The sequence below is a fragment of the Mirounga leonina genome, unplaced genomic scaffold, assembly GCF_011800145.1.
Source record: "Mirounga leonina isolate KUSES-001 unplaced genomic scaffold, KU_Mleo_1.0 Mir_100742, whole genome shotgun sequence".
NCBI classification, from domain to species: domain Eukaryota; kingdom Metazoa; phylum Chordata; class Mammalia; order Carnivora; family Phocidae; genus Mirounga; species Mirounga leonina.
This window is the reverse complement of record NW_023270005.1, coordinates 2,760-24,532: the sequence shown is the minus strand read 5'-3', so window position 1 is coordinate 24,532 and position 21,773 is coordinate 2,760. Positions and strand designations below refer to the sequence as shown.

Genomic DNA, 21,773 nt, shown 5'->3' with positions numbered 1-21,773 from the left:
TTTTTAAAAATCAGGATCCAACAAGATATATGTATTACAACTGCTCAACATGTTTCTCAAGTCTCATTTGGCCAAACAGAACCTCTTTTCTTAATCACTACACTCTGATCTAGGTTTTCTATTATGAAGAAAGGTGACAGTTTCCTTACAGCAGGAGTTCTCAATCAAGGATTAACAGCTTTAAGGGACTCTATGAATCTCTTAAATTTCGTTTTTAAAATTTTTCATGTATTTGTGTGGGTTAATTTGTCTAGGGAGAGTATCCTTGGCTCTCCTCTAAGAGTCTCAAAGCTTTAAGTAAAACTCAGAACAACTGAAAAGTAGGTCCTATTGTCACAGAAAATTGTGGACCACAAAAGCTAAGGGAAGAACATGGCTAGTTGGAAGTTTCTTTATGAGGATGGAGAATGAAGTTAAATTCTGTTAAGTTTATTAACTTAAAATTTGAGAGATTTTAACAAATTACTTTTGAGAGAAATAGAAATAGTTAAGGATTAACTGATGTCTCTTTAAAAAGAGCAGAATTATAATTGGGGACTCTTAAGTCCCTTTTAAATTAAATATCCCTTTGAATAAAGCATCTTGGTATATTATGGTTTTACTAAATTGTGGTGGTGAAAATCAAACTCCTATCCTGAACTGAATTCCCTATTTTATGGGATCTGTGACTCCACATGAATTGGGCTAGATAGAGACTGATTTTGCGAGATATCAGTGATTAGTTCCACAATAATAGCTCCATTGAAAATGTGTAAAATTTTTCAATATTATGTGTACATGTATAAAAATGAAATGGTAATGAAGTTAGCTTTAATCTTCCCTCTTTGCACCACCTTTTCCTAGATGAAATCCAACATCAAACACCCAATGGTATTATCGCCAGCAGTATGGAACCCCCCAAGCTGCCACAATACCCCAAACTGCCTATTCAGAGGAGTGGAGAAGCTGACACTGGGAGGAAGTCTCCAAGTAGCAGGCCTGTTTCAGATGGCAAGTTGGAGTCCTGTCCTGAAGTGGATGTGGGGAAGCTGGTGTCTAGGCTGCAGGATGGAGGGACCAAGGCCATACCAAAGGCCACCAATGGACCTGTGCCAGGCTCTGGGCCCACCAAAGCCCCCTCTTTCCACATAAAGAGACCAGCTCCTCGACCCCTAGCTCACCACAAGGAGGGTAAGTGCTTGGGAATCCAATTGGAATCAGAATTGAAACCAACTATTTTGCACCCTAAGATCTTTCTGAGGTTGGAGATATTTAAGTAGGGATCTGTTCCCAATTTACTACCACTAATATTGGAATGGTGGGTAAGAACATAAAAGCCATTCACAATAATCACTAGAGTGTAAACCATTTTAATGAGGGCGGGGATTTGGGGCCTGTTTTATTTACCTCTATATCCCAAGTGCTTAGAACAATGCTTGACTGTCCCAAGGTAAGCAGTCATTGTAGAATAAATTAATAATAATGATGTTTTTATCAATATTATTATTGCTGCTGTTGCCATTAAGTATCTGCTGTGTCCCTGGCACTGTACTAGGTACTGACAAATTATTTTCGATCCTCACAACCTTACTGTGAAGAATGTATTACTGTTTTGTTTTGTTTTTTCTACTAGAAAACTGGGGATCCTAGAGCTAAGTGACTTGCCAAAGGTTCACAGTTACTAACTAGCAGAGCTGGGGTCTCAATCTTATCAAGTCTGGCAGGTAACAAAGCCTGTGTTATTTCCAGTAAGGCAGAACTATCACTTTTCCTTTGTATAAGAAGCTTTGAAATTGGTGAACTGATGGTTTCTCATTCTCACTTTTCAGATTAGTCAAGATAGGGACAAAGGGACACAACTTCTGCAAAACTCTGGACTTTTTAAATTACAAATTCAAGATGTGGCTGACTTTGGTATATTTAATTGGAGACTCATGTTTGGAGGTTGGGGCTAATCCAGAGGGTATCTGGAGGGCGGTACATAATTCTATGAAGATAATATGATATAATGGACAGAATATGGACTTTGATATCAGAAAGGCTCAGACCCAAATTGTGGCTCTTTTACTTTCTAGCTAGATGCCCTTCTAAAAATGTGCCTTGTTTTTTATCCTGTCCTGTTCCAGAAAGGAATTAAGGCTTTCACAATATAGAAAATACAGGAACTTAAAAATAGTAAGAATAATTTATTCAACAAGTATTTATTGAATACTTGTTGTATGCCTGGCCCCATTCTAGGCATTAAGGACATAAGAATGAATAAGACATACAAGGTCCCTACTCTCTTGAGGCTTATATCAAGGCTTAGCGAACTATGGCCTTAACTGAAAAATATCAAAAGAAAAATAATATGTCATGACTCATGAGAATTATATGAAATTAAAATTTCTGTACCCATCAACAGAAACACACCACCTCATTTACACATTGTCTAAAGCTACTTTCACACTAAAACAGCAGAATTAAGTAGTAGCAACAGAGATCTTATGGCCTACAAGTCCTAAAATATTAGCTATCTGATACTTTACAGAAAATGCTTGCTGACTTCTGCCTTAGATTCTAGAGAGTACAAGTGAGAAAAAAATGAAGCCAAGAGAGGGAAAAAAGGTAGGATAGTAGGGATATGGAAAGAATGGAGTTAGTACACAAAATGTTTGCTATGAAGCCTTACACGCTTGCTGGAACGGTGTCACAGATTTGGCTCCAAACTTTCTACAGAAAATGAAAAGAGAAAGAACTTAATAGTCATGTAAATCCATGCTCTTAAGGTAACAACAATCAAGCTGTTCAAAAAAGCACAACTCATCCATTTTTGAAGCCAGAGAATATTTCTAAGCAACATTTTCTCTTAAGGACTGTTGCGTATAAAAACCTCAATATCGGCTGATTGCATTGTCTCAGAGCACAATTCAGTGAAAGCTATTCTATGGGAGTCTGATAAGATTTCCACTAAGTAACTGACTCTGTGAATTCTTTGGCTTGACCCAGTGATGCATCTGTCTGTATGATTAATAGTTAAGTTATTTAAGATCTGCACACCTTGGTTTCTATATCTATGAATAGGAGAAACAGCTCATCCCACAGAATTATTGCTAAGGTTAAAAAAATAACAAAATATCTGCCATGTAATCAATATTCAAAATATGTTATTAATTCCCTTTCTCTGCCCTTCCCCTTCCTAAGATTTGCCTATTCAAGGGAATAGCCAATTAAGACCAGACTTCTATGTAGACACAGCTTCAATTTATAAGTGATGTGTTGACCTTCACATCAATCTGTTAGAGAGTTGGGTAACTCAAGTTATATTCATCACAGTGAAGTTTGTCTTGCCTGCTACCAAGTCTTGAGGTCAGCCAGATCCTATAAGTTTAGCATACACAGTAACTTAGCCCTCCCTAACCATCATCTACTGCAAAGTTAAATTCCAGAGGCATTCCCCCTTCCCCTTCCTCCACAGTCCTGCTCCAGACTTCTGGCAGCAACTAACAGTTTCAGTCAATGTAAGTACTGATCTTACTGTCCAGTATCAGCCAGCCTATCTAAGTTTGGGCCACATCATTGCCTGCTTTTGCTTTCTATCTTAAAACAGTCAGCAAGAGGCTGGTGTGATGCAGCATTTTTCAAAGCCCCATGCCTCCAACCTTAGCCACAGAAAACAGAACTGAGGTAGTGGTTCTGGCCTTGGTGGAAAATCAGCCAAACTTCTGCCTCTTTGCTGTTTTTTTTTTTCAAGTTTTTATTTAAATTCCAGTTAGTTAACATACAGTGTAACATTCATTTTAGGAGTAGCATTTAGTGATTCATCACTTAAATATAACACTCAGTGCTCATCACAAGTGCCCTCCGTAATATCCATCACCCATTTAGCCCATCCCTCCACTACCTGCCCTGCAGCAACCCTCAATTTGTCCTCTATAGTTAAGAATCTGTTTTATGGTTTGCCTCTCTGTTTCCCCATATGTTCATCTGTTTTGTTTCTTAAATTCCACATAATGAGTGAAATCATATGGTATTTGTCTTTGACTGACTGACTTATTTCGGTTAGCATAATACACTCTAGCTCCATCCACATCATTGAAATGGCAGGATTTCATTTTTTTGATAGCTGAGTAATATTCCATTGTATATATATACCATGACTTCATTATCCATTCATCAGTCAATGGACATTTGGGCTCTTTCCATAATTTGGCTACTGTTTATAATGCTGCCATAACCATCAAAATCCTAGAGGAAAACACAGGCAGAAACCTCTTTGACATTAGCCATAGCAACTTCTTACTTACTGTGCCACTCTCATGTCTCCCATCTCCATCCCTTGTATCAATCCAACATTTGAGTGGACTTGATGTTCTTTACATTTTTCCTTAGCAATTAAAAATAGCACACACAAGGTGCATGTTAAATTGCATTGTTCCATGGCAATCAACTTACAATAAAAATGATATTGTTTGCTGATATAATTTAGTCAAGGACTCTTTTCTTTTCCAGACATAGAACTAACTGGATGCTTTCTCTTTTTCTATTGTATTCTATTGTGATAGACCTATGAGATAGGTTTTCCCCCTCATTTCACGTTTATTTCCCCATTAAGGAAAAACTGAGGCTCAGAGAAGTGAAACAACTTCTCAGAGTCACCCACATTGTAAGATATGGAGACAGAGCTTGAACCTTGGCTTCTTTTGCGTATCACATTTTTATTTCTTAAACAGCTTTAGCTACCTTCTCCTTTCTGTTTTCTAAGAAGCATTAGCTTTTAGGAGAGCAAAATTATACAAGCCAATGTCCTGTCCTCCTTTGATAGCACTGCTTCTAACCAGGCCTGGCTTTGGAGAGGGCTTTTGTGTAGTTTCTACAAAGGGACTTAGGACGTTCCTTTTGAGAGTAGGGTGGGGAAGAGATCTACTTACATGCATTTGTTCATTTATTCAGGCATAGTGCTATGCAGTGGGAGAGAAAAGGATGAAAGGCCATGCATGGTCCCTGCCCTCCAAAGGTTCGTGGTGAGGCTGGCATGTAAGCAACCAGTCCCAGTCCCATATGACCCATGTTCTGATGGGGGTGAGAATAAATTCCTGTTGGAGCATGGGGCAAGGAGCCCTTCACTCTGCCTTGGGTTCTGAGATAAAGGTGAAGGATATATCCACACTGGAAACCTATAATATATGTGTTTAGGAGCCCTTCTTAACTCTTTCCTCTGTCTTGACCAGAGAGAAAAGACTGCATTCTGATGGTGTGTTCTAGGGCTTGGAGAAAGAGTGCTTGTAAGGCCTTGCTCAGCTACAGGGCCATCAATTCTCCACTGGGTTAACTATTGCAGTGAGTAGCATTTGTGTCAGCTCTAGAAGCATTAGAAGCAGACCTGTCCTTGAAATAATTGGCTGTGCTGGCCGTTACCCACATTTGCTTGTTTGGATTCATTATGCTTTAGTAATCTACTGTGTTTGGTTTTCATTCTCTGCCTTTCCTGGAGCCTAACTCCCAAGTGATCCAAAAGAGTAATTAGTGGCTACAGGAGAAGAGAGGCTTTCAGGTGAGCATGGCAGAATTTCATAGAAAGTAAGAGATGATTCTGGAAAACTGGGGGAATGTACAAGGAGAAAGAACCTCCCCTTATCGTGCTCTCAGATTTGGTGTAGATGGATATAAGAAAAGGTGGGAGAAAGTTGCTTAAGGTTGAAGACTGATGGCCATGAGGTACTAAGAAATCAACAAGTGCTAAGATTGGCTATAGTCATTTTACAGAGAACGGGGAGGGAGAGAAGAGGTTGGGATGGAGAGGGAGGTCAAATTTGTAGTAAAAGTCAGGTGTGGACCAAAGTTAAAAAGAAATTAAGAGGAAGTACAGTTTGGTAGAAAGATCATAGGCTCAGAAGGCTTAGTGAGGTCTCAGATGTGACAAGCTTCAGTCTCCCAGATAGGATTTTGAATCCTAGCTCTGCCTCAGAGCTGTGGGACCTTTGGCAAGCCACAACCTCTCTGAGTCTTAGTTTTCTTATTTGTAAAATGAAGATAATAATTATGCCCATAGGATTGTTACAACAATGGAATGAGGTATCCATTTGCTTGGCACATAATGAGTACTCAGTAAGTGGTAGCAATTGTTTTGCTTTTATAGGAAGCTAAGTACTAGCTACATAATCTTAGATAAACTTAACTTCTTTGAGCCAGTTTTAATAACTGTAAATGGGGACAATGCCTACATTGTAGGAAACATTTTTTTTGTGGGTATAAAGTAAGACTAGGTATACAAAACATTTATACAATAGTACAATAGAAGTTCAAAAAGTGATATTGCTACTGGATGGGCAACAACCTCTCAGGAAACTGGCAGCCAAAGAAGATGGTACATGTTTATTCTTTTGTATTTTGGAGCCTATGAGAAGCCTCAAGCCTCAAACATAGATGACATCTAAGAGCTCAGAGCTACTCTTTCCACCCTCAAACTTTTTCTGACCTTGCCAAACACTGAAAAAGAGGAGGACCATTGTTGAGGGGAAGGGACAAGGAAGGATTTTTAGCCATCCCTCAAGGTCCACCTCAAGTCCTATTCCTTCCATGAAGCTTCCTGACAGTTCTGCCTCAGGGAACTCTACCTTACCTCATTTCTTCTGACATTCAAGTTTGACCGTTTAATGTGGATGCTGAGTTAGAGTATTCACAATTGTTTCCTAAATGTATGACTTCATTGTCCAATTCTGTTTTAAGCCCCTGGAGGACAAGGTCTATGTCATACCATTTGTAAGAGCATAAGGCTGGGCACAAAAGCCCTCAAGAAACACAGCATATTGAAAACCTTTCAATTTAGGTTCCAGAATAGCCCTGAAATTTGGCCATATCATGTTTCTGTATGTGTCAAAGGTGTCACAACTGGGAACTTAAAAAAGAAAATCTCTTTATGTTGTCTTCTAATGGGCTGAACTACATTTTTCTTTACTCAGTAAATATTTATTGAATACTAGTTATGTGCAAAGCAATTTACTTGGGCTTTTGGTGACTACAGAGATGAATCCCACCTGGATCTTGCTATCATGTTGCTTCCATTCTAATAGGGGACATAGAGCCACCAAAACAAAGAGCCCTGATTCAAAGTACAAGATGATTAGTGCCTTAGGAGTCAGAGAAAAGAATTTGGAGCATCTTAGGCTTGGAGCACTAAAGCTGAATCTTGATAGATGATGTAAATTTAGGCGTGTGGGAATAGGGTAAAGGGAATCCGGGGAAAATATGATCAATTATGAAACATGTATATGGAACAACAAATAATACTATTTGTGTGGACTGTAGCATATGTGAAGAGAAATGGTGGAAAGCGAGGTCAGAAAGATCAGTTGAAGCCAAGTGGAAGAGGATAGTGACTTCCAGGTTAAAAATGATTGAGTTTATTCTAAAGGCAACACTGAACTACGGAGTCTAAATCTAAATCTATGTATCGAGATTTTTTTTCAAGCTGGTTAAGTACATGATCAGAACTGGCTTCTAAAATACTCCAAAAGCAGCATTTAAAAGTCAGCAGGGAGAGATATAGGTCTATAGACTTATATCATGAGCCCATTGATCTATAAAACAGTCCAAGTCCACGTTGCACAGCTATTGAAGTGATCTTGTCAAGGTTACACAGCAAGTTAGTTTTAGTATTAAGACTGGAATCTAGGTCTCTTGACTCCCAGTTATTTTACTCTTCCATCTCTGCCTCCTCAGTTTGATATTGTGGTTTTACTGTGGCAAATTAGAGATAAGAGAGAACATCACTGGGGTGTTTCAACCAAGAAATCCCTTTGCTGTGACTTCAAAGTTTGACTTGTAATGAATCATCAATAAAGAGCCTCATGTTTGTTTTCCAAGGCCTTGGGTTGATGTCCATTTGGATTTGGCTGTAAGTTGGAAAAAAATGGGATTCATATTTTAGGAGGCATCATCTAGTTCTCTTACCAAGAAAAGCAATAGCCCTAAGGCGGACCCAGGTTTGGGTGGAAGTATTTTCTGGCTTTGACCATAGCATACTCTTCCTGTCCAACACGCCCTCCACCATGCAGTTGAAATGGAACAGCATTATCAGCTTTGGTCATTTTGATCTGCAGTGACCAAGTTAGCGTCATGTGGCCTAGTGGTTCCTAACTCTGGCTACACATAGCATCACCTGGGGAACTTTTTTGTTTTTGTTTTTGTTTTAAGATTTATTTATTTATTTTAGAGAAAGAGTGCAGGGGAGGAGGGGCAGAGGGAGAGAGAAACTCAAGCAGAGTACACACCCAGAGCAGAGTCCGACGCAGGGCTTGATCTCACAACCCAGAGATCACAACCTGAGCTGAAACCAAGATTTGGATGCTCAACCAACTGCACCACCCAGGCGTCCCACCTGGGGAGCTTTTAAACATACCCATACCCAAGTCCTACCCTAATCAATTAAACTAGGATCTCTGGGGACTGGGTCCAGATACTATATGATTTTAATGTTCCCAGTGTATAGCCAAGGTTGAAAACCACTGGCACTTGGGACTACATGGACTTCAGAAATCAGATGTATCTGAATCTATTGCCAATTACCTATGAGGTTACTTCTTATCTCTGTGTCTCTGTTTTCACAACTGTAGAATAGGAATAATACTTTCTAGCTTGGAAGGTTATAACCCATGTTAAATGAGAATATATGCATAAAATCCTGAGTATAGTATCCCAACATCTAGAATAGAGCAGGTGTTCAATAAAAGCCAAAATTTTTACCAGCTATTTTATTACCATTACTATTATTTTTACCATTTATAATTTTTATATGACTAATAATATAACAAAACAGCAGGCACTAGGAAAAACAGTGGATGCAGAAACAAGAGATAGGAGTTTCAACCCTCACTCTATCACTTAACCTAACTACATGACTTGAATTAGTCTTTCTGAACCTCAGTTTTGTTCTCTATGAAATGAAGAAGATAAGACCCATCACTGTTTCTCTCCCAAGATTATTGTCAACATAAAATAGTTATCTGGAAGAGTGCTTTGAATGGTATAAAGTGTGTTAGAAAAATCAGATTATTATTATAATTTTGGTCATTTCTTAGCTGCAATTCTGTGTACCCAGCCTGGTGCTAAGGGGAATGTCATGTTCAGAAATACAAGATACAGTCTAGATGGGGAGACAGAATTTGTATGTGTATACACAGATAATTTCTCCATTAGAATATCAATCACACTGTATTATCATTATCTCTTTTCATATCTGTGTCCCTCACCAGAAGGGCTGGCTAGCTGGAGGAATTAAAAAAACCCACAAGGCAATATATGAGTACTTCATGCGTGTTTATATGGATGGAAATCACCTATGTCACGAGAACTGTTCAGAGGGGTGAAATCTGAGCTGTTTTGAGGGTTGGTTACAGTACAGATAAGACATGAGAACTGGGGCATATATCAGGCAGGAAGCAAAACAGAGTCTAACACTTACTTACTCCTACTATATGCTAGGCACTCTCAATAGGCTCATTTAGTCCTTACAATCACCTGGTGGGGAGAGGTTATTATACCCACTTCCTGGATGAAGACATTGATGGTCAAAAAGGGGAAATAACTGCCCGGAGTCCAATAGCTTGGAAGTAGCAGAACAAGGCCTCAAAATCAGGACTACCCAACTCCAAACTTTCAGTACTTTCCACTATACCATATCAGCTCACCTAGAAGCAAGAATCAAGGGCTGCCAGGGTGCCTGGGTGTCTCAGTCGGTAAGCATCTGCCTTTGACTCAGGTCATGATCCCAGGGTCCTGGGATCAAATCCCACAGCGGGCTCCCTGCTCAGCAGGGAGTCTGCTTCTCCTTCTGCCTCTGCCCTCTCCCCTGCTCGTGCTCTTTCTCTCAAATAAATAAATAAAATCTTAAAAAAAAAAAATCAAGGGCTTGCTTGATAGGGCAATTAGGAGACCAGTTTGACTAGAGTAGAGCTGGAAGATAAAGTCCAGATTTGCTGCCTGGGATTATAATTTGGGAGCAGCTCATAGAGGGCCTTGAATTTATAGTAAAGAAATTAAACTTTATCCTATACACTTTTTTTTTTAGAGTATGAAATCCTTTTTTAAAAATTTTTTTAATTTTATTATGTTAGTCACCATACAATACATCATTAGTTTTTGATGTGGTGATCCACAATATCCTATACATTTTATAGCTACTGTATGATCTTTAAGAAGAAAAACGATGTTAAAATACTTAGGGTAAACCTTATAACAGTATAGATTAAAGTTAATATTTTTTATATTTACTTTAAAATTTTATAGAAGAAAAATTGAGAATATAAAGATTACTAAACAAAAAATCAAGAAATATCAAAATCACCAACAATATTTTTCTCCTCTATTTTTTAAATTTTTTTTAATATTCCAGTTAGTTAACATACAGTATAATATTTGTTTCAGGTGAACAATTTTAGTGATTCAACACTTACATATGACACCCTGTGCTCATCACAACAAGCGCACTCCAGGGGTGCCTGGGTGGCTCAGTTGCTAAGCGTCTGCCTTTGACTCAGGTCATGATCCCAGGGTCCTGGGATCGAGCCCCGCATCAGGCACCCTGCTCGGCAGGGAGCCTGCTTCTCCCTCTGCTCCTCCCCCAGCTTGTGCTCTCTGACTCTGTCAAATAAATAAATAAAATCTTAAAAAAAACCACAAGGGCACTCCTTAATCCCCACCACCTATTCCCCCCCCCCACCTTCCCTCTGGTAACCATCAGTTCTCTATAGTTAAGAGTCTGTTTCTTGGTGTGCAACTCACATTTTTCCCCTATGATCATTTGTTTTGTTTCTTAAATTCCATATATTAGTGAAATCATGGTACTTGCCTTTCTCTGACAGACTTATTTTGCTTACCATAGTACTCTGTAGCTCCATTCACATCATTGAAAAGAGCAAGATTTAATTCTTTATTATGGATGAGTAATATTCCATTGTGTGTGTGTGTGTGTGTATATAAAATATTGTATATATATGTATACATATATATTCCATTGTGTATATATACAATATAATACAATATATACAATATTCCATTGGGTGTGTGTGTGTATATATCTGTATATATACACACATATACATATCACATCTTTTTTTTCCAAGTTTTTAAATTCCAGTTAATATACAGCATAATACTAGTTTCAGGTGTACAATTTAGTGATTCAGCACTTACATAGGACACCCTCTGCTCATCACAACAAGTGCACAACTTAATCCCCATCACCAATTTAACATATCCCCCCACCCACCTCTCCTCTGACAACCATCATTTGGTCTCTGTAAATTAAGAGTCTGTTTCCTGGTTTTCCTCTCTTTTCCCCCACTCATATTTATTTGTTTTGTTTCTTAAATTCCACATATGAGTGAAATTATATGGTATTTCTCTAGCTCTGACTGGCTTATTTCCCTTAGCATAATACTCTCTATCTCCAAGTAGTTGCAAATGGTAAGATTTCATTCTTTTTAATGACTAATATGTCATTGTGTGTGTGTGTGTATACACACACAATGTCTTCTTCATCCATTCATCAGTCAGAAATGGGCTGTTTCCATATTTTAGCTATTGTAGATAATGCTGCTATAAACATCGGGGTGCAGGTATCCCTTTGAATTAGTATTTTTGTATTCTTTCAGTAAATACCTAGTGCTGCAATTGCTGGATCAGAGTGAAGTTCTATTTTTACCTTTTTTATTAAGATTTTATTTATTTATTTGACAGAGAGAGAGCGAGAGCAGCAACACAAACAAGGGGAGTGGGAGAGGGAGAAGCAGGCTTCCCACTGAGCAGGGAGCCCGATGTGGGGCTCGATCCCAGGACCCTGGGATCATGACCTGAGCCGAAGGCAGACTCTTAACGACTGAGCCACCCAGGCGCCCCTATTTATACCTTTTCAAGGAACCTCCATACTGTTTTCCAGCATGTCTGACCCAGTTTGCATTCCCACCAACAGTGCAAGAGGGTTCCCCTCTCTCCACATCTTCACCAACGTCTGTTGTTTCTTGTGTTGTTGATTTTAGCCATTCTGACATATGGGAGATGGTATCTCATTGTAGTTTTGATTTCCATTTCCCTGATGAGTGATGTTGAGCATCTTTTCATGTGTCTGTTGGCCATCTGGATGTCTTCTTTGGAAAAATGACTATTCATGTCTTTTGCCCATTTTTTTAACTGGATTATTTGTTTTTGGGGCGTTGAGTTTTATAAGTTCTTTATATACATTGGATACTAACCCTTAATTGGATATGTCATTTGCAAATATCTTCTCCCATTCCGTAGGTTGCTTTTCAGTTTTGTCGATTTTTTTTTTTTACAGATTTTATTTATTTATTTGAGAGAGAGAGAGAATGAGAGACAGAGAGCATGAGAGGAGGAGGGTCAGAGGGAGAAGCAGACTCCCTGCCAAGCAGGGAGCCCGATGCGGGACTCAATCCTGGGACTCCAGGATCATGACCTGAGCCGAAGGCAGTCGCTTAACCAACTGAGCCACCCCGGCGCCCGAGTTTTGTCGATTATTTCTTTCACTGTGCAGAAGCGTTTCATCTTGATGAAGTCCCAAAATTTATTTTTGCTTTTGTTTCCCTTGCCTCCCAGGAGACATATCTAGTAAGAAGTTGCCACGGCCAATGTCAAAGGGGTTACTGCTTGTGTTCTCTAGAATGTCAGTGCTTCCCTGTATCACAAATTTAGGTCTTTCATCCATTTTGAATTTATTTTTGTGTATGGTGTAAGAAAGTGGTCCAGTTTCATACTTTTGCATGTGGCTGTCCACTTTTCCCAACACCAGTTGTTGAAGAGACTGTCTTTTTTCACATTGAATATTCTTTCCTGCTTTGTCTAAGATTAATTGACCATACAGTTGTGGGTTCATTTCTGGGATTTCTATTCTCTTCCATTGATCTATGTGTCTATTTTTGTGCCAGTACCATACTGTTTTGATCAATACAGATTTGTAATATAACTTGAAGTCCAGAATTGTGATGCCACCAGCTTGGCTTTTCTTTTTCAAGGTTGCTTTGGCTATTTGGGGTCTTTTGCGGTTCCATACAAATTTTAGGATTGTTTATTCTAGCTCTGTGAAAAATGCTGTTGTTATTTTGATAGGGATTGCATTAAATGTGTAGATTGCTTTGGGCAATATAGATTTTTCACAAAATTTGTTCTTCCAATCCATGAGCATGGAACGTTTTGCCATTTCTTTGTGTCTTCCTCAATTTCTTTCATCAGTGTTTTGTAGTTTTCAGAGTACAGATCTTTTACCTCTTTGGTTAGGTTTCTTCCTAGGTATCTTATGGTTTTGGTGCAATTGTGAATGGGATCAATTCCTTGATTTCTCTTTCTTCTGCCTCATTGCTAGTGTATAGAAATGCAACTGACATCTGTGCATTGATTTTATATCCTGCCACTTTGCTGAATTCCTGTATGAGTTCTAGCAATTTGGGGGTGGAGCCTTTCGAGTTTTCTATATAGAGTGTCATGTCATCTGCAAACAGTGAACGTTTCACTTCTTCCTGGCGTTTTGGATGCCTTTTATTTCTTTTTGTTGTATGCTTCCTGTGGCTCGGCCTTCCAGTGCTATGTTGAGTAACAATGGTGAGAGTGGACATCCCTTGACTTGTTCCTGACCATAGAGGAAAAGCTCTGTTTTTCCCCATAGAGGATGGTATTAGCTATGGGCTCTTCATATATGGCCTTTATTATGTTGAGGTATGTTAGAGGGTCCCTCTAACCCTACTTTGTTGAGGGTTTTTTTTTTTTTTATCATGAATGGATGTTGTACATTGTCACATGTTCTTTCTGCATCTATTGAAAGGATCATATGGTTCTTTACCTTTCTTTTATTGATGTGGTATATCACGTAGATTGATTGTTGAATATTGAGCCACCTTGCAGCCCAGGAATAGATCCCAGTTGATCCTGGTGAACGATTCTTTTAATGTACTGTTGGATTTGGTTTGCTAGTATTTGAATGAGAGTTTTTACATTCGTATTCATCAGGGATATTGGCCTCTCATTCTCTTTTTTAATGGAGTCTTCATCTGGTTTTGGTATCAGGGTAATGCTGGCCTCATAGAATGAATTTAGAAGTTTTTCTTCCGTTTCTATTTTTTGGAATAGTTTGAGAAGAATAGGTATTAACTGTTCTTTAAATGTTTGGTAGAATTCCCCTGGGAAGCCATGTGGCCATGGACTTTTATTTGTTGGGAGATTTTTGATTACTGATTCTATTTCTTTGCTGGTTATTGGTTTGTTGAAGCTTTCTATTTCTTCCTCTTTCAGTTTTCATCATTTATATGTTTCTAGGAATGTATCCATTTCTTCCAGGTTGTCCAATTTGCTGGTGTATAGTTTTCCATAATATTCTAGTTGTTTGTATTTCTGCGGTGTTGGTTGTTATTTCTCCTTTCTCATTTGTGATTTTATTTATTTGGGTCCTTTCTCTTTTCTTTTTGGTAAATCTGGCTAGAGGTTTATCAATTTTGTTAATCTTTTCAAAGACCCAGCTCCTGCTTTCATTGATCTGTTTTATTGGCTGTTTTTTAGGTTCTGTTTCATTTATTTCTGCTTTAGCCTTTATTATTTCCTTCCTTCTTCCTGGCTTTAGGCTTTGTTTGTTGTTGTTTCTCTAGCTCCTTTAATTTTAATGTTAGGTAGTTAATTGAGATTTTTCTTGCCTCTTGCGTTAAGCCTGTATTCCTATGACTACTTCCTTCTTAGGACCACTTTTGCTGTATCCCAAAGGTTTTGGACCATCATGTTTTCATTTTCATTTCATTTCATTTCATTGCATTTGTTTCCATGTATTTTTTAAATTTATTCTTTGATTTCCTGGTTGACCCATTCACTGTTCAATAGCATGTTGTTTAACCTCCATGTGGTCTTTCCAAATTTTTTCTTGTGGTTGACTTCAAGTTTCATAGCTTTGTGGTCAGAAAAGATGCATGGCATGATCTCAGTCTTTTTGTACTTGTTGAGGCCTTATTTGTGACCTAGTATGTGATCTGTTTTGGAGAATGTCCCATGTGCACCTGAAAAGAATGCGTATTATGCTGTTTTAGGATGGAATGTTCTGAATATATCTGTTAAATCCATCTGGTCCAAGGTGTCATTCAAAGCCATTGTTTTCTTGTTGATTTTCTTGTTGATTTTCTGCTTAGATGAGGTGTACATTGATGTAAGTGGGGGTGTTCAAGTCTCCTATTATAGTATTACTCTCAGTGAGTTCCTTTATGTTTGTTATTAATTGTTTTATATATTTCAGTGCTCTCATGTTGTGGGCATAAATATTTACAATTGTTAGATCTTCTTGTTGGTTTGCCCCCTTTATCATGATATAGGTTCCTTCTCTATCTCTTGTTACAGTCTTTGTTTTTTTTTTTTTTTTAAGATTTTATTTATTTATTTAACAGAGAGAGAGATAGCGAGAGCAGGAACACAAGCAGGGGGAGTGGCAGGGGGAGAAGCAGGCTTCCCGCGGAGCAGGGGGCCCGATGCGGGACTCGATCCCAGGACCCTGGGATCATGACCCGAGCCGAAGGCAGATGCTTAACGACTGAGCCACCCAGGCGCCCCTCAGTCTTTGTTTAAACTCTAGTTTGTCCAATATAAGTATTGCTAATCTGGCTTTCTTTTGACATCCTTTTGCAAGATAAAAGTTTCTCCATCCCCTCCTTTTCAATCTGCAGGTGTCTTTCAGTCTAAAATGAGTCTCTTGTAGGCAGCATATAGATGGGTTTATTATTTTATCCATTCTGACACCTTATATCTTTTGATTGGAGCATTTAGTCCGTTTACATTCAGAGTAATTAGTGATAGATATGTATTTAGTGCCATTTCATTATTTGTTTGTTGTTTCTGGAGATATTCTCTGTTCCTTTCTTGTCCCTGTCAGTTTTGGTCTTTCCACTCAAAGAGTCACCTTTAATATTTCTTGTAGGGATGTTTTAGTGGTCACAAACTCCTTTATTTTTCACTTGTCTGGGAAACTCTTTATCTCCCCTTCTATTCTGAATGACAACTTGCCAGATAGAGTATTCTTGGCTGCAGATTGTTCCCATTCAGCACTTTGAGTACATCATGCCACTCCCTTCTGTCTTGCCGTGTTTCTGTTGAGAAATCTGCAGCTGGCCTTATGAGTCTTCCCCGTAAGTTAGGGATTTCTTTTGTCTTTCTGCTTTAAGATTTTTTCTATATCATTATATTTTGAAAATTTAATTACAGTATGTTTTGGTGTTGGCCTGATGTTGTTGATTTTGTTGTGAGTTTTCTGTATATCCCAGATCTGAATAACTGTTTCCTTCTCCAGATAGGGAAGTTTTTAGCTATGATTTGCTTAAGTAAATTTTCTGCCCCCCCTTTCTCTTCTTCTGGGACTGCTAAAATATGAATGTTACTACATTTGATGGAGTCACTGAGTTCCCTAAATTTATTCTCGTGTTCCATAATTTCTCTTTCTCTCTTTTGTTAAGCTTCATTATTTTCCATTATTTTGTCCTTTACATCACTTACTCATTTTTCTGCTTCTTCCAGCCTTATGTTCATTCCATCAAGTCTGTTTCCAATTTCAGTTATTGCAGTTTTCATTTCTGACTGATTCTTTTTTAACTCTTTTGTCTCTGTGGTAAGGGCCTCCCTGAAGTCTTCCATTCTTTTCTCAAGCCCAGCAAGTATCCTTATGATTGTTGCTTTAAATTCTCCATCAGGCATGTTACTTATATATTTTTCACTTGGATCTCTAGCTGTGACCTAATCTTGTTGTTTCATTTGGGATAAATCCCCCTGTCTTCGCATTTTTTTCTAAGTCTCTGTCTTCTTCTCTGTGTTAGAAAAGCCAGTAATATTTCTTGTTCCTGAGTGTAATGGCTTTATGAAGAAGAGGCCATACAGTATCCATGGCCTAGAGCTTCAGGGAGTGTCTCTGGTGTGTGTTGCCTGTGCTCTGCTGTTGTGCTGTGGCTGCTCTGTCCTTCAGGTCAGTCGTCCTCAGAGGTTCTCCTTGCCTGCAGTGGGCAGTGTTTGGTTCTTGGCCAAAACGTGGCAACTTTTAACTATGTGTGCTCTGGTCTGCTTGTGAAATGAGAACTAATACTTCCACTAGAACTGAAGCACTGCAGAGCTTTCTATTCAGATGTGGTGTGAGCAGGGGTTTCTTTGGTCTTCTACAGAAGGGGCCCACCACACTGTGACTGATGCAAGCTCGACTGAGAAGGGCAGTACCACCAGAGAGCAGTGGTGTGGGACCTGGTATAAGCAGACTAGGCAGCTTGTGTTGGTGCCGTAGTGCTTCCTGCAGGGGGCTCTTTGTTTATGCTGAGGGGCTTGGGCGGGGGAATGGTGCCAGCTAGCTTGTCCCTGGAGGGGTGCCTCCATGCACACTGCCTCTCAGGGAAGCACTCCAAGAAGAGCAAGTAACCTCCTCACCATATGTCCCAGGGGTTTTTCGGATTGCTGTTTCCACACTATTTGACTCCGCGTTGTATACTGCCTTCTCTTCAGGAGCAGCACAGTGCTCTCCGGGCTCTATCCCAGTGAAGCCTGCTCACTTTATTTTCTTTTTAAGAGCAACAGCCGTATCTTATTCATCTTTGCACCCTCTAAGGCACCCAGCACAGTGCCTGGAGAAAATGGAGCTAAGTGTTTTTTTTAATAAACTCTGTTTCCATATTTGGGTTTCTCTAGTTTCTTCAATTCAGATCATTTACATAAGTTTCTCCAAAGGGATCTATATGGGAAGTCATTGACTTCCTCATTTCCAGATAAATTTTATATGTAATAGCATTAATGAAAATTGTGAAAGAAAAAGGGATCTATGTACAATACCACAGTATTATGTCCAGTGTATGTATAACTACCTTGTGGCAAGGTGCTCATCAAGAAACATCGATTGGTGAGACAGTTCTTCCTTGTATGGACTATCCAGCATATTGACCTATCCTTTCAAATGCCAGCAGGTCCCTCCATCATTTTGGCAAATCAAAAAGGCCAGTATAGTTAATTTTTCCAAATATTAACCACAAATGCATCTTCCAAATGAAAAATAAAAGTTCATTAGGTGCTTATTTGTTTTTTAATTTTTTATTTAAATTCAATTTAATTAACATATTCTGTATTTTTAGTTTCAGAGGTAGAATTTAGTGATTCATCAGTTGCTTGTAACACCAAATGCTCATTACTTCAAGTCTGCTGACTTTTAAAACTCTAGGGTTTAGGAATGTGATGTGGGCAGGGGCCTGTGCTGGTCTGGGGAAGAGGCCCACCATGCTGGAATTGAGGTGAGCTTGACAGAGAAGAGCAGTTGTGCCAGAGCACAAGAGTGTGGGACTTGCCCTCCCCAACATCCCCCCCCCACCCACTAACAACCTTGCATAGTTGTACATATGCCAATTTCCATATCGTGTTCATCAGGCCATGAGTACTTTTTGTGTGTGGATTTTTTCCACTTAAATGCACATATTTTTTTTGACCCGGCCCAAATCCTTGTCAGTTCATGTATAATATGTGTTGGTTAAGTACTTGTACAAAATGGTTTGCTTAGTCTTTGTGGTTGGGCCCAAGTTTCTTCTATTAAGAAGAATGTTTTTGTGTCAATTGTTTTTCCTATTTTTTGGTGGTTAATTCCTTTGGCCTGTTCCCCAAAATGGATCCATTGGATCAACAAATATGAACTATCTCATATGTATGCTTTTGCATTTCATCAACATTTTTCCAGAATTCTTTATGGCTATGTAAATAGAGTAAGCCCAGTGTCCAGTGCTACCAGCAATGTGTAAGTGCATCAGTGTCTCTCCTGCCAAAACTCCCGCTAAATCCACTTCATAAAAAATTATATATATTTACTTTATATTGACTGACCTGGAAACCAGAGACATAGAAGCAGGGAGGCAAGTTAGGGGACTGCTGCAATAGTCAATGTCTAAGTAAAAAGAGCCTGAGTTTGGGTAATTATGAATTTAATAAATTCAAATTCATCATCAGATATTGCCTAAATACCTACTATGTGCCAGGCTCATACTAAACATGTTAGTACCTAATTGAAATTTTAATATCTTTGTAAGATAATGTATTATTGGTCTTCATTATATAGATGAGGTAACTTAAGACTTAGCAGATTGATATGACATACCCTAGGTCACACAAATAGAAGTTCTAAAGCTGGGTTTCAAACATAGTCTTTCTGAAGGATTAAGCTGCTGGAAGAATTAAAAAAAAAAAAAATGGAAAAGAAATCCAGAGTTGTTATGACCAAAAATAAGTGGGCCCTAAGGGAGGTAGCCCAGATAACTCCAATATTGGGTGCCTGTTCATGAATAGTGTTCCATTGGGCTAACCATTCTACTACATTTTCTCTTTCAGGAGACTCTGACAGTTTCAGCAAAGTGCGGCCTCCGGGAGAAAAGCCTACCATCGTCCGTCCCCCAGTGAGGCCTCCAGACCCTCCGTGCCGGGCAGCTACTCCCCAAAAGCCAGAACCAAAGCCAGATATTGTGGTTAGCAATGCAGGGGAAATCCCATCATCTGTGTAAGTAGAGTTTTTCCTCAACCTTGGCCTAAGGCTCATCTTAGGCCACCAGGAGTTCTTTCCAGGATCACCATAATGGTTGTGAAGGGTATACAGTGCACAACCCCAGGGTATCATTCACTTCATAGTCTAGGGAAATGTCACAGACAAGCCCTGTTTGGAGTGTTCCACTCAGCACCCAAGGCTGAGAGATTTCACTAACACTGCCCTGATTTCTGTAGGGTGATAAGATTAACTTCTGTTTTCATGCTCCCTTGGCTCTGGAAATTTTTCATATTTTCTTATTATTGCTACTGTTTTTAAAAGAAATTTAATGAACAGATTTGTTCATTGTACTTGTGCCTTCCGGCTTTCTTTTTAAATCAATGGTATGATTTTTTTTTTAATCTCCTAAAATGACTCAGATTCTCCAGAGAGCCTCTTGCAGGGTAAGAACTGAGCTAATGGCCAGCACGTTTTCCTGAGGTAGGACTGGAAGCCAAGGAACCAGGTATAAAGTAGCGAAGGCAGGGCCACAGCAGCTCTCAAGGACCAGCCTTGTATGGTCATAACTAGCCTGACTGGTCTCTCTTTAGCCAGTGCTTGGGACCCCTCTCATATACTGCCTCCTAGTATTCCTTTTTCTTGTGTCTCTTGTTTTCCATAATTGTAAAATGGGCGAAATAAGAAAAACAAAGCCTCTATCATGTTGATTAAGTAGCTAAGTGTATTTATGAAAATGTCAAAAATTTATACATTGAAGCCAAGGACTTGTTTCACTTATTTCTCATAAGAATAGCCTGAACAAACAACATACTTAGACCACTCTGAACCAAGGGAAAGCAAAGGGCGTTAGACATAGCCTTGGGGGTGCTTATGGTCTCTGAGTCATTTCACATTCTGATATTTGGTTTCTCCTTAGACCCAGGTCCTTTGCAAGCTAGGGAAGACCTTCAGTTGGTGGCCTGTCTGGTTTATACTTTTTGTCTTGTCCATTGTCTGTTGGTTCTCATATGTATTCCAGAGCAACTCATGGGACTTGATTGGCTTCTGTTTGCAGGGTGGCTTCCAGGACCAGGTTCTTTGAAACAGCTTCCCGAAAAACAGGAAGGTAAGACACATAGATGACAGAAGAGACACCAAGTTACTTTTTAATAAATGGATCATGAACATCACAGTTGCTGTCTTACATTCTCTTCTTCTGTTTCTATGCAGTTCCATCTCTGTCTCTCTGTTTGTCCCTTTCTCTCCCCTAGTTCTGTCTCTCTGTTTCCTGTTCTCTCACCCTATACATCTGTTTTTGTCTCTGTCCTTGTTATTCTATTTGTCTCTCTCATACTCTTTCTTTCTCTGTGTCTTTGTCATTCTCAGTCTCTTTCTGTCTCTCTTTGTGTTTTTCTGCTTATATCTCTGTTTCTGTGTCTCTCTGTCTCCCTATTTGTTTGTTTTACTCTTTTTCTGTCTCTCTCTCCCCTGTCCCTTTCTTTTTTTTTTTAATCTCCTAAAATGACTCAGATTCTCCAGAGAGCCTCTTGCAGGGTAAGAACTGAGCTAATGGCCAGCACGTTTTCCTGAGGTAGGACTGGAAGCCAAGGAACCACATGCTAAGTAATATTGCAAAAAAACATGACATTCAATGTAGGTCTTATTTTTTTGTTAGTTTACTTATTTAGACTCTATTATATTCTAAAAGGGCAGCTGATAAGAATATATAGAATGCAACACTCACATAAACAGCCTTAGAATAAACATAGGTAAACATTAGGTGGTATGATATAAATCACCTGGAAACACCTGAGGGAACAAAAACATAAACAGATTTGCTTTCCACCCTAGACCCACTAAAACAAAATCTCCAGGAGTGGGGCCTGGGAATCTATTTTTTTGTTTTATTTCCTTCCTTCCTACCTTCATTCCAGTTTGTTTGTTTTTAAAACTTCTAAGGTATTGGTACAAATTGTCCAAAGCCTGGCATTTGGGACTCTTTAGACTAGAATACCTAAAGAAATGGTTGCTCAGCCTTTAGGGACTCTTTTGTGATTTTGCTCCATGTTGCTTTTTAGAGAGTTTGAAATTGTGTTTCCTGATGGGTGATAAGAGTATAACTCTTCTAGGTGGTCAGTTAAAAGAACAATGTGCCTTTACCAGCAGTGGAGCTAGGGTGAGTTTAACATCATCTAGTCAAAACTGTGAGACCTAACTCACCAGGACATGATACTGCACAGCAAGTCACCCTAGTTCTGCTTGGCAGTCAGCCATTAAACCAGGTCCAGTTCTCCTTAGACAATAATTTGCTATT

The 21,773-nt window shown here is 39.1% G+C and overlaps 1 protein-coding gene across 1 annotated transcript; it reads left to right on the top strand.

Annotated features, from left to right (window-relative positions):
* The first annotated feature begins 847 nt into the window (after positions 1–847).
* LOC118025525 (oligophrenin-1-like) lies at positions 848–21,088 on the top strand. Its single transcript, XM_035028369.1, has 3 exons — positions 848–1,170; positions 19,330–19,495; positions 20,535–21,088. The coding sequence occupies exons 1-3, from the start codon at positions 888–890 to the stop codon at positions 20,587–20,589; spliced, it is 504 nt and encodes a 167-aa protein (XP_034884260.1). The 5' UTR covers positions 848–887; the 3' UTR covers positions 20,590–21,088.
* The last annotated feature ends 685 nt before the right edge of the window (positions 21,089–21,773 follow it).

Excerpts from the sequence above, each read along its gene's own strand:
- LOC118025525 (XM_035028369.1), top strand. The coding sequence starts at position 888 with ATGGAACCCCCCAAGCTGCCACAATACCCCAAACTGCCTATTCAGAGG. Across the intron at positions 1,171-19,329 it reads CCTAGCTCACCACAAGGAGG|GAGACTCTGACAGTTTCAGC; the intron begins GTAAGTGCTTGG and ends TTTCTCTTTCAG. Across the intron at positions 19,496-20,534 it reads GGGGAAATCCCATCATCTGT|GGTGGCTTCCAGGACCAGGT; the intron begins GTAAGTAGAGTT and ends TTCTGTTTGCAG.